At 40.9% G+C, this 13,529-nt stretch overlaps 1 protein-coding gene across 1 annotated transcript; it reads right to left on the bottom strand.

The window, feature by feature from the left end:
- Positions 1-7,286: 7,286 nt before the first annotated feature.
- LOC132398824 (hemoglobin subunit beta-like) lies at positions 7,287-8,544 on the bottom strand. Its single transcript, XM_059978665.1, has 3 exons — positions 8,453-8,544; positions 7,971-8,178; positions 7,287-7,415 (listed from the first exon to the last, which is right to left on the bottom strand). The coding sequence occupies exons 1-3, from the start codon at positions 8,542-8,544 to the stop codon at positions 7,287-7,289; spliced, it is 429 nt and encodes a 142-aa protein (XP_059834648.1).
- Between the last annotated feature and the right edge of the window lie 4,985 nt (positions 8,545-13,529).

The following is a 13,529-nucleotide window of genomic DNA, read 5'->3' on the forward strand; positions in this document are numbered from 1 at the left end:
TGTTATAGTGCTCTGTCAAGAAACTAATACACAGCCTCATCATAAGTGTGCCAAAATGTTTCAAAGGTCCCACTCTCATTTTAATTCTCACACTCAGTTCACTCACTTCAAAACAAGAGTCTGCTTGTGATATGTACCATGAACTAGTATAAATATGATGATTCAAATAGACAATAGACAATTGACAGTAGGTGTAGGAGTAGGCCATTTAGCCCTTCTAGCCAGCACTGCCATTCACTATGATCATGGCTGATCAGTACCCGGTTCCTGCCCTCTCCCCATATCCCTTGACCCCACTATCTATAAGAGCTCTATCTAACTCTCTCTTGAATGCATCCAGAGACTTGGCCTCCACTGCCTTCTGGGGCAGAGCATTCCACATATCCACCACTCTTTGGGTGAAAACGTTTTTCCGCATCTCTGTTCTAAATGGCCTACCCCTTATTCTTAAACTGTGGCCTCTAGTTCTGGACTCACCCATCAGCGGGAACATGCTTCCTGCCTCCAGCATGTCCAATCCCTTAATAATCTTATATGTTTCAATCAGATCCCTTCTCATCCTTCTAAATTCCAGTGTATACAAGCCCAGTCGCTCCAATCTTTCAACATATGACAGTCCCGCCATTCTGGGAATTAACCTTGTGAAACTACGCTGCACTCCCTCATTAGCAAGAACGTCCTTCCTCAAATTTGGAGACCAAAACTGCACACAATACTCCAGGTGGGGTCTCACCAGGGCCCTGTACAGCTGCAGAAGGACCTCTTTACTCCTATACTCAATTCCTATACTCAATTCCTCTTGTTATAAAGGGCAGCATGCCATTAGCTTTCTTCACTGCCTGCTGTACCTGAATGCTTGCTTTCATTGACTGATGAACAAGGACACCTAGATCTCATTGTACTTCCCCTTTTCCTAACTTGACTCCATTTAGATAGTAATCTGCCTTCCTGTTCTTGCCACCAAAGTGGATAACCTCACATTTACCCACATTAAACTGCATCTGCCATACATTTGCCCACTCACCTAACCTGTCCAAGTCACCCTGCATTCTCATAACATCCTCCTGACATTTCACACTGCCACCCAGCTTTGTGTCATCAGCAAATTTGCTAATGTTACTTTTAATCCCTTCATCTAAATCATTAATGTATATTGTAAACAGCTGCGGTCCCAGCACCGAACCTTGCGTACCCCACTGGTCACAGCCTGCCATTCCGAAAGGGACCTGTTAATCGCTACTGTTTGTTTCCTGTCAGCCAGCCAATCTTCAATCCATGTCAGTACTCTGCCCCTAATACCATGTGCCCGAATTTTGCCCACTAATCTCCTATGTGGGACTTCATCAAAAGCTTTCTGGAAGCCCAGGTACACTACATCCACTGGCTCTCCCTTGTCCATTTTCATAGTTACATCCTCAAAAAGCTCCAGAAGATTAGTCAAGCATGATTAAAATGGCCTCCTCTTATGTTGGATTGATATTTGAAAAAAATGGTATATAAGAGGAGCATGATCTTTGTGCTTACCTGCAGAAAATACAGAGAAAGTCAATGGTTCTTATGGGACCCTGATTTACAACCAGCTTGATTGTACATTGGACCAGCTGGATCCAAATATTGTTTTTGCCCTGTCGTTTTCATGAGGGAGAACGGCCACCAAACCACACTCCCTGATTTACTGCCTCACCACCTTTGCCATCTCCTGTGAAGGTTAACTAAATGGTTTGCAGGTTAGTGAGGTTTGATTATAAGATGGGTAATACTTCAGTATTGATGAATGGTCTCAGCTCAAAATGTCGACTGTTTACTCTTTTCCATAGATGCTGCCTGGCCTGCAGAGTGTTGTGTGTTGCTTTGGAATTCCAGCATCTGGAGATTTTCTTGTGTTTTTGTGATTCTTCTGGAAACATACTTGCTAAAATCTCACAAACATATACTCTAAGTGCATCACATTTAAACAGCTGGGTGGGTATGTACAATAAGCTGTGACATATGGCTTCAGAATTAGAGTGTATATAAGGGTGTGGCGATACATAAGTTACATAATAGGTTACTGGCAAAGTGTAATGGCAGATGCATAATGCAGAGCAGAGTGTAAGGGTAGTGGTGAGGCAGCCGAAAAATAACTTAAAACATTTTCTTAGCATTGCTCCAGTGCCTTTTGGTGTTGCTTTTGAGTTAAAATTTACCCACCAGAGCTCCACAATGAACTTTACAATTTCCTGGACCTTTTTCCTCTCTCTACACCAAGCATTGTTATCTGCAGCTCTGCCCCTGTTATGTTACACCATGGGCCCTACCAACCTTCCTACAAGTTTAAAATGACTACTGATAATGGTTAGAGGCCATGACCACTTCCCCATCAAGATGAATCGTTGTGACCTTAATCTGAGCCAATGATGCCCACCCAGTGGTATTGCACCCTATGGATATGATCCAATGCAATGCACAGTAGAGTCATTGAGTAGACACTTCGTTCACAATGATGAGGTGGGTTACAAATCTGAGACACAAGAGATTACAGATGCTAGAATCTGCACCAAAGGATCGAGCTGGAGGTAGAGCTCAGTGGGTTAAGCAGTGTTTGAAGAGGGAAATGAACAGTCAACATTTTTGTCAAGACCCTTATGAAGAGGTTTTTGGCCAGGGGTTTTGGGCTCAGAAAGGTTTGGTTTATGAGAGACAGGGTGTCAGCTGCATCAGAGTGTTAAGATAAATGATGTATGATGTATGAGTATTACAGTGGAGTAAAGGGAATTACTGAGACATGAGAGAGGAGCTGGCCAGAGTAGATTGGAAGGGGACACTAGCAGGGATGATGGCAGAACAGCAGTGACTGGAGATTGGTGGGGACAATTCCAAAGGCACAGGATAGATACATCCCAAGATGAAGAGTATCCTAAAGGGAGGATGATGCAGCCGTGGCTGACAACAGAAGTCAAACTCAGCTGAAGAGGAATAGAGAGTACGAATAATATTTCAAAAATTAATGAGAAGTAAGAGTACTGGGAAGCTTTAAAAACCAACGGAAGGCAGCTAAAAAAGTCATAAGTAGAGAAAAGATGAAATATGAAGGTAAGCTAACCAATAATATAAAAGGGGTTACCAAAAGGTTTTCTCAAATATATAAAGAGTAAAAGAGAGGTGAGAGCAGATATCAGATTGCTGGAAAATGGTTCTGGAAAGGTAGTAATAGGGAGCAGAAGAACTGAGTAAGAATTTAATGTCAGGTTTAACTGGAAGATACTAGTAGTATGCCAGAAATGCATGTGTCAGGGGGACAAGTGAGTGTAGAAGGTGCTTGGGAATCTGAAATTCCTGAAGGTAAATAGTCACTTAGACCAAATGGACTACCCCATGTTCTCAGTGAGGTAGCTGAAGAGATTGTGGAGACATTAGTAATGATCATTCATGAATCAAAAGATTTTGGAAGGGTTCTGGAGGACAGGAAAATTGCCAGTGTCACTGCACTCTTTTAGAAGGGAGGAGGGGGCAAAAGAAAGCAAATTTACAGCCCTGTTATCCTGACCTCAGTGGTGGTGATGATTTTGGAGTCCATTATTAAGGTTGAGGTTTTGTGGTACTTGGAGGCACATTGTAAAATAAGCCAAAGTCAGCATGGTTTTCTTAAGGGGAAATCTTGCCTGGCAAAGTTGTTGGAATTCTTTGAGGAAATAATGGGCAATATGGATAAAGGAGAGTCAGTGGATGTTGGTTAATTGGATTTTCAGAAAGGCCTTTGACAAGGTGTCACACATGAGGCTGCTTTATATCATAAGAGCCCATGGTACTACAGATAAAAATACTACCATTCATAGAAGATTGACTGACTAGCAGGAGGCAAAGAGTAGGAATAAAGGAGGCCTTTTCTGGGTTGGCTGCTGGTGACTACAGGAAAGATACTGCTATTGATAGAGGATTGATTGACTAACAGGAAGGAAAGAGTGGGAATAAAGAAGGCCTCTTTTGATTGGTTGCTGGTTACTAATGGTGTTGTGCAGGGGTCGGTGGGGGACAGCTTCTTTTCACATTGTGGATGATATGAATCTAGATGAAGGGGCACGTGGTGTTGGAGAAGCAATGTGTCTGTAGTTGGACTTATACGTATTGGGAGAATGATCAAAGAAGTGGCAGATGGAATATTGTAGAGTATAGGGAGGTGATTGGCCATGCACCTTGGTAGAAGGAATAAAAATGTAGACTATTTTCCGTTCAGGGCGAAAATCCAGAATTGCAGAGTGTGCAGAGGGATATGATAGTGCAAGGGAAGACAATATCAGAATTCACAGCAGTGTTGCAGTTATAAAAAAATACTCTGCAGATGCACAATAAGCTGCAAGTCGATCATGAGGTAATTTGTGAGGTTGACTGTCGATGGCATCATACAAGTGGACTATTTCATAGTTCAAAGCTCAAAGTTCAAAGTAAAATTATTATGAAATTAAAAATATATCACTAGAAATAACCCTGAGATTCAGTTTCTTGCGCACACACTCAGCAAATCCAAGAACCATAACAGAATCAACGAATCACCACACTCAATAGGGTGGACAAACAACACATGAGTAAAAGACAGCAACACATGCAAATACAAGGGAGAAAAATATTGATAGGTATTGAGAACATGAGATGAAGAATCCTTGAAACTGAGTCCAAAAATTGTGGAAACAATTTAGTAATGGGGCAAGTGAAGTTGAATGAAATTATTTCCATTGATTCAGGAGCCTGATGGGTGACATAATAACTGTTCCTGAACCTGGTGGTGTGAGTCCTGAGACTCTGAACCTTCTTCCTGATGGCAGCAGTGAGATGAGAGCATGATTTGGGTGGAGTGGCGTCTCTGATGATGGATGTGGCTTTCCTGCAACAATGTAGATGTGCCAAGAGAAGGGGAAGGCTTTACCTGTGATGGACTGGGCTGCATCCACTTCTGTTCTGATCATCTTTTATGGTCGTATAACAAATGGAATAGAAACTATCCTTGATCCTAAAGATACCCACTTTCAGGCTTTTGATTCTCCTGTTTGACAACAGAGGAGATAAGAGAGAAGGTTAAGGCAATAGCAGTTGAAGTTTGTTTTTTATATCACACTTAGTGTAAACCTGGACTTTTCATTCTATGTTGAAACACTTAATTCTATCAATTCCTGGCTATGGCTGGTACATTTATTTACAAAGCACGAATGTCATCGCCAGCTCCCACAAAACACATCACATCCATCCTTTACATTCAACTCTAAGTTCTGGGAATAGAGAGGTTGTAATTGTGGCTCTTTCTCCATGGGTCACCCTTTCCTGATTTACTCACAATCCTGAGACAGTGCAGGATCTTATGCTGGCTACTGTCTGATTTACATCGTACTCATAGGCAGGGTGTCCAGATGACCACTGTCAGTACTTGCCCTCTGTTCTACACCAGCAGTCATTTCTGGCACCGAAGAACAACCAGGTGTATTCATTCCATGGTACTTCCTGCCTCTGAAATCAATTTTTATAAGCTTAGCTTTACTTGTCACATGCACATTGAAACATTCAGTGAAAGGTCTCATTCACGACAAATCAAACCAGCAAGGATTATACTGGACAGCCCACAAGGATCACCAAGGTTCTGGTACCAATATGGCATGCCCACAATTGACTGACCCTGAAGCAAAGGTCTGGAATGAGAGAGGAAGTCAGAACACCTGGAGGAAATGCACTCAGTCTCGAGGAGTATGTGCAAACATCTTGCAGACAGGGGGTGGGGGGGGGGGAATCAAACCCAAATCTTACAGCCCGGGATGTAAAGTGATGGCATTGAATACTAAGCTACTGTGCCAGCACATTTTTATAGTATATTAAAAATAGTCTTTAAACCAAAGCACATCCTCGAGCAGATGAACCACATGGAACTCTGAGATCAGGAGCTTGTGAATTGTGACAATGTGTAGTGATGACCATTAATGTAGATGTTGGTGCTTTCTGTGGCAGAGAGCACCTTTACGCAGCTACAGCTGGTGATCTGGAAATAAACACTCAATTTGTTTTCACTTTATATCTGATGGGGGGGGCGGCCACAGTGAATGGCAGTGCTCACGAGATAGGGTTTAGCTCTCTGTAGGTGAGAAGATCAGATTGTGAAGGGTGACAAGTGGAAGAAAGAACCACAAATGCATCTCCTCCATTCCTGGAACCTAGAGCTGAATATAATGGATGGATGTGTTAAATGGAAGCGAGAGTTGAACTCCCACATTTTGAACATAAATGTACCAGCTTTGCTCCACCTCCGCTTCACATCCTGTTGCAGCAACAGATGAGCATTTCTAATTTTAATGAAATATTTCTGATAATTTAGACAGGCCTCTGTTTACTTTTGACATAAGTGATGTTTTCAGCAATGAAATGTGACAGTGTCTCACAGTGATCTGCCCATGTTGGTCTGAGTGTGAAAAACAACAACCAAAGCTATTGTGGACATTTTCCTCATTTTAAAGTAGACAGTTGTTAAAGTAGCAGAGAATTTTCATTCTCTGCCCCTGTTGTTTTAAACTAAAAATTGTATTACTTTATTCTATTTTGTATACTATAATACATTTTCTAAGCAGAAGTGTGGATGTTATCCCAGTCATCAAATCTCTTTTAAAAAGGCCCACTGATGAATAATTAAATCATTGCTCTGTATGGACAACCCTTTTATAATTCATCTAAACTATGTGCTACTGTTGTACAAAAATGGTCTAAGGTGTGATGGTGATGGGAGAATGGGGAGGTGTTAATGGATTATGTGGGTACAGAAAATCTAAGAGCTTTGGAATTACTCTGAGAACAGACAGTGTGTCACTGGGCTGAAACCTTGTTATGAAATGTGAATAAAAGTGAGAATTTGGCTGCTGCTTTACCCTAAATTACATCAGTTAGTTTATTTCTAATTACTTCAGCTGATGAAATATGCTTTGACCTGTGCTGGGACAGCGAAAGGTCCTACTTGTGCTCAATGTCTGCTTTTTAACACCAAATCGTTGTTCATCTCAACATTGACCAAGTCAAAGATCTTTTAATATTCATTCTCTAGAGATGAAGAATTTACCTCTGTGAGAGAAATGTTGTTTCTTTATTGTAGCAAAAAGAATGCTTACAAATATTTTCCAACTTTTGAAGAAAATTCCCATCCAAAGAGGAATATTGTGCCACCTTTACATTAGCATGACTTGAACTTACACAAATTCTTTAAAGAAACAACACATTGTAGATATTGATAATACATGTTTTCATTGCATTTCTGAAGGTGGTGAAGGATGCAGGTTATAGATTTAATGGTAGTTGTTGGAGAGAGCTTCTGTCACCAGTTTAAAAAACTTGTAGGCAGCTTCATGTTCCTCTGGTCCGAATGCCGTTTTATCACGAAGAGCGAGTTCAACAATGAAGGCTTGGCTGAGAAGCTGTGAAGAAAAACAATAAGTATACAACATTGAAACAAAACCTGAAAGCAAAACTCAAACCTCCAATGACTTCATACAGAACAGCCCAGAAGGAGTCCATTTTGTCCTCTGGGTCGATGTCCATTCCCAGTGTTGTAAATACATTGGGCCCCACCTTTTTTCCTGTACCCTGACAACATATCCCAGTCTCATGTGCCCATCAAAGCCTTTTTGACTCTTTTTGATGCATAGTAGCTAATTAACCTGAAGCACTGCAAACTGGAGCGAACTCTCTACAGACAACAGCCAATGTGAGGATAATTTCAGTGTCCCTAGAGCAGTGAAGTCAAAAATGGTTCTGCATTTGTTAGATGTTGAATAAAGGGAAATTGAAATCAACTTCTCAGGAAAATTTGAAAAGGACTGCCCTTTGCACAGTAAGCAGATGTGCTCCTTTTCCCTGCAGTTCAGTTCATGATGCTTGGTTGTCATGTTTGTTATAAATTCTGTAATTGAGAAATATCTAAAACACCCCTTTAACTAAACTGTGCACATCCTAAAAAGATGAGTTTTTACCTTGAAATTCTGAGTGTCCACTCCGATTTTTTGATGTTTACTGCTCAGTTCATAGAAATTAGTTTCAATATTCTTCAAATCCTCAATTGCAGTGTTCAGAGCCTTCAGCACTTTGCCTGCATGAGTCTGAACACCAGGGTCAGAGGCTGCAAAACGGCCATTGAAATTTTTAAACAGTCTGGTCGTCCAGGGATACACAGAGAATACCCTAGAAAGAGAAAAAAACAAGTTGCCCAGTTTCTGTTATGATAACTTAGAATTAATTAATTTCTCAAAGTTCATGATTGAGGAAATTTTTATCAAATAAAGAGTTGAGTTTCTGTGGGTTGATCTGGAATCTCAGTGCAGTGCTGAATACTAGTTCCTTCACCCAATGACAGCATCTAGGCAAGCATAGCAAATTAAAGAACCTTCACTAGAACCATAGTTGAAAATACAGTGCATGATTTAAACATAAAACAGAAAACACACTTCCATCATACCTTGCCAAGGCTTGGGCAGTTATTGCTTTCTTATCCATCTGGTCCCATTTGTTCCTGATGTATTGTTCCTGAGCCTGTGTTAATTTCACCATTTTGGTTGTTAAGCTCTCACTGTCACTGCTTGCACAAGAAAGCTGTGTGGATCTGGAGTTTTGACTTCACTTTTATAGGCGGCGAACTGGCTCATGGTTCAACACCTGACTGTAATAGGCTGACTACTAGATGGGCTGGGCACACTTTCCAAATGAGGGCTGCAACCCTTCTGTGTTAACACTTGCTGAACCATTGCTTGTCTGAGCCCCACTTCTGCCCATTCAACACCAAGTGTAATTCTCCAATTTTGTTGACGATTAATTCAATACACTCGTTTTCAAACTGTAGAACTCTCTGGTTGTTGGTTGAAGTTCAGCTTTTACACTTCATTTTGCCGATTGCACTTTTTCATTAAATAATACTATTTTTCAGAAATTAATATGTTTCTGTTGTTGAAATCAGATCCATGACTATTATAATATAACCTGAATAATGTTCTCTTCTGTATAGATATGGGATTGTACCAATGGAAAACCGATGACAAACTTACATCATCAAATTCAGACAAAATTATTTTAAAATACTGGGCTATAGCAGTAAAGTGCACTTCATGGTCCTGGGGTCTTTCCGACTGATGACTCTGCTATGAACATTCATTGGGTAACTAATATCATCTTGCATCGTCAGTGGGTAGATTTATGAAGTTTGTAAATGGACACATATGGACAAAACTCTATTTCTGATTTGTGTGTCCATTCAATAGCGAACCAGCAATGAGCATTCACAAACTTACTGTGGATAGAATTCAACACTAAATTCCAAAAGTCACCAGTAGCCATTGTGAAAACCACCATTTTATCCCCAATCTCAGACTTCTGACAATCAACCACATTTCTATCTATACTCGTACTTTATCTCTTATCCAGAGTAGCAGCAATGTGTACCAGACCTTGTTAAAAGCTTCTTGACAATCCATGCAAATGATATTCACTCAATGTGTCACGTTTCTGTAAGAGATATAATATCACAATCCCACATGTCAAAGATGCCCTGAGATCATCAGCCCATTCGGCTTCTTGCAGTTTAGGTGATCAAACCTTCCTTGCTCCTTGTCCTGCTCCTGCTGGCTGGATTTTTTCACTTTAACTTCTATATTTACTCCAGTTTTCTCACTGATTGCATAACTATTTTGGGATCCATGTCCTGCTCAACTTGTTCAAACACATCCAAATAACTCTAGCAATTGCCTCGGCTATTTTGAGAGGCTTCGATAGAGTAGACAGCCAGTGTCTTTTTGCCCAAGGATGAAATGTCCACTACTGGAGGGCTGCATTTATCACAAGAAGGGGAAGTTCAAAGGAAATATATGGGATAGGTTTTTTATAACAGAGTGGTGGGTGTCAGTGCTGTGTTACCATGGTTGGTAGTAGAGGTAGATATGATAGAGATGTTGAAGACGGTCTTAGAAGGACACATGAATGTGCAGAGAATGAGGAATATGGACAATCTGCTGGCAGAATAGATTAGATATCACTAGCTTAATTAGTTTGGGTGAAGGGCCTTTTCCTGTCCTATACTGTTCTATGCTGGTGAAATAGCAGCTATGTTATTGTACACATTTTTGGTCTTTGCTTTCTAAAAAGACACACTAAGCTGCTAAGGTGAGTGCAAAATTTCAAAGGACTCATCAGAATATCAGTTATGGGATACAAACACACAGCCATAATAAACCAAATAGCTAATTTGCCTATTTAATTTACAGAATGTTGGAAACACTTGGGAGGTCACGTCTATGTGATTTCTTCTTTCCCAGCCACAGGTACAGCTTGACCTTTTGAGTAATTTCAACATTTGCAAGTGTTTTTGATTGTCAGATATGAAAGTTCTCACCACTGGTAGTACACTGTTCAAACACATTTTCCACTCAGTAAATGAAGTAGCCCATGCCTTGCTACAACAAGCTCCGCAAAACATTCTGCCATAAACAGCTGGTAACATTCACATTACCGAAGTGCCACATAACAGGGACCTCCAACAAGATGCCATGCAGACACTTGTCCCTGTGTTCAAGACCATTATCATTGAGTTCTACCATCAACATCCTGTGAATCATTACTGACCAAGTACCAAAATGGACCAGCTACAGATCTACTTTAGATATATGAGCTGGTCAGATGCTGGCTTTGCTAAGGCAAGAGACTCATGTATACCACAGTCAGAACTTTCCAACTTTCACCAAAGGTACAATTCTGCAGTGTGATGGAATACTCCCCACTTGCCTGAATGAGGGCATCTCCAACAGCATTAAGGAAGGTTACCGCCATCCACACTTGCACACCAGCTTTCTGCATCAGCCATTCATGCACTCTGTCCTCTCCAACCACTGCAGCAGTCGTTGCACAAAGACATCCACACTCCCAGCTGCAGCTGCTCTGCTTCTGTGTTGTCCCTTTACGAGACAAAACACAAGGGATCTGTTGTGCTTATTATTGTCACATGTACTATGATTGAAAAAAATATGTCTTGTATGGCATTCATAAAGATAATTTTGTTTTAACAATGCATTGAGGTAGTACTTAGTGAACCAATAACTGAATGAAGAATAAAATGTTACTTTTACTGAGAAAGTACAATACAAGCAGACATAAGGTGCATGGCCACAGTGAGATAGATCGTGAGGAGAAAAGTTCAATGCCATTGTAACTATGGGACAGAAACTGTCCTTGAGCCTACTAGTATGTGCTTTCAAACATTTGTATCCTGCCCTATGGGAGGGTGGGGAAGAGCCAAGTTCTGGGGTGAGTGGGGTCTTTGATTATCTTGTCTTCTTTATCAAGGCAAGCAAATGCTATCTTATCCTTACTGAGTGTGATCTGTTGGTTAGGAACTCATGTTGTGTGCTGAAGACAAGGTAGCCCTGTGACATTGTGACCTCTATTCATGTGTTCATCCTGAAGCTGAAACAGCATTCTACAAGTAGAGAATCACTAGCACGATTTACAGTGGGACACAATAGATACTGAGCCTATGTCTACTTAATCTAAGAGGCACTAGAGAGCCATAGATTATGAGTTTTGCACATGAAAATGCACAAGGAATTTTTCAGACTTGTTTCATTGGAAGTGTGAGGCTCATTAAAGAAGCTGAGCGTTGGTAAGGTAAGATGAGGTAAGATCTTTTCTTTCCGTTCATAGTCTTGATGGCTTAGAGATAGTAGTCAAGATAGTTGTGTGTTCATCCTGCAGAACATGGGGAAAGTCAGGGAAGCTCCCATGGTTCCTTGTGATTCAACCTGTGGGAGGTGTGTTCAGTTGCAGCTCCTGACTGACTGCATAGAGTGACTGGGGCTGTAGATGAACCAAAAGGATGAAATAATGCAGAAGCAATTGAGAGAATTGGGTAGTTGGTTAAAAAGCAGGAGCACTAGGGTTATGGGAATAGCAGGATAGGGCTGATGAATGTGTGGCTAATGAACTGGTGCAGGTCTGACAGACACCTCAGGATGGTGGGACATCTCCAGGACAGAGGTCACTTGCACAAGAGAGATATGTTTTAATAGGCTTCCTGGCCGAGGCAATTGCTAGACTTACTTGGATGTGTTTGAACAAGTTGAGCGGGATATGGATCCCAAAGTGGTTATGCAATCAATGAAAAAACTGGAGTAAGTACAGAAGTTAAAGTGAAAAAATCCAGCCAGCAGGAGCAGGACAAGGAGTGAGGCAGGTCTGACCACCTAAACTGCAAGAAGCCTGACAGGCTGATGATCTCAGAGTATATTTGACATGTGGGATTGTGATATCATATCTCTTACAGAAACGTGATACATTGAGTGGATACCATTTGTTTGGATTATCAGGAAGCTTTTAACAAGGTCTGGCACACAGTGCTGCTACACTGGATAAGAGATAAAGTATGAGTATAGATAGAAAAGTGGTTGATTGTCAGAAGTCAGAGTTTTTCGTGATGGCTGCTGGTGACTTTTGGAATTTAGAGCTGAATTTGCAGCTTTTTGCTTTATGCAATAATGATTTAGATGAAGAAACTGATGATACTGTGGCTATGTTTGATAAGTGGACGAATAGGCAATATCCCAGAGACAGGATGTCTGCAGAATGACCTGGACAGGTTGGAAGAGTGGGCAAAGAATAAGCAGATGGAATGTAGAATAGGGATTGTGGGGTTATACATGTTGGTAGGAAGAACAAAGGTCTATTTCCTAAATGAGGAGAAAATTCAGAAATCAGAGGTGTAAAGTTACTTGGGATTCCTAAATCAGAATTCCCTCAAGGTTAATTTACAGGTTGAGTCAATAGTGAACAAGACAAATGCAATATTAACATTCATTTTGGGAGGATTAAAATATACAAGCAAATATATAATGCTGAGGTTTTATTGTCATGTAAGACTTAGCTAGCATTCCAAAGACTTCTGCACAGGACTTTATTTCTCGACAAGGAGCGAAGAGTAAGTTTGTAGATCTCAATGGAGCAATATTATGAGAAATTTTGGGTCCTTTCTCCAAGGAAGGGTGTACTAGATTGGAGGGGATCCAGATCCAGAGAAGTGTTTGATGTCTCTGGGCCTGTACTCCATTGTGTTCAGAAGGATGAGGGGCCATCTCGGTGAAAACTATCGGATACTGAAAGGCTTGGACAGAGTGGATGTGGAGAGGATGTTTCCATTAGGAGGAGATACTAAGGGTATGCCCTCAGAATTTAGGCTTGCCCTTTAAAAGAGCAGAGAAGAAATTTCTTCAGCCAAAGGGTGAAAAGAGGACATGGGATATCTTTGGCAGATAAGGTGGAGGTGAGCCTTCACAGTTTTAATGCATGTTAAGAGACAAAGAGGAAGAGGTAGAGAGTATTTCCCCTTTAGGATCCGTGTAGTAAGGTCTGTGTGGAGTTACAAGTAAAAGGTCAATTTTTAAATGTGTATTCTCCTCTGTATTTACTGTGGCAAAGGATGTGAAACTGGGTGAGTTTAAGGAAATTTTCAATGATATCCTGAAGCATATTGACATACAAAAGTGGAGGCAATTGTAGAT

The sequence above is a fragment of the Hypanus sabinus genome, chromosome 9 (genome assembly GCF_030144855.1).
Source record: "Hypanus sabinus isolate sHypSab1 chromosome 9, sHypSab1.hap1, whole genome shotgun sequence".
NCBI lineage: Eukaryota > Metazoa > Chordata > Chondrichthyes > Myliobatiformes > Dasyatidae > Hypanus > Hypanus sabinus.

What these genes read in the sequence shown, in the direction of transcription:
- LOC132398824 (XM_059978665.1), bottom strand. Translation starts at nt 8,544, where the DNA reads ATGGTGAAATTAACACAGGCTCAGGAACAATACATCAGGAACAAATGG. An exon ending in ACTGCCCAAGCCTTGGCAAG is followed by an intron (nt 8,179 to 8,452) that starts GTATGATGGAAG and finishes TTCTCTTTCTAG; the next exon opens with GGTATTCTCTGTGTATCCCT. An exon ending in TGGACACTCAGAATTTCAAG is followed by an intron (nt 7,416 to 7,970) that starts GTAAAAACTCAT and finishes TTTTCTTCACAG; the next exon opens with CTTCTCAGCCAAGCCTTCAT.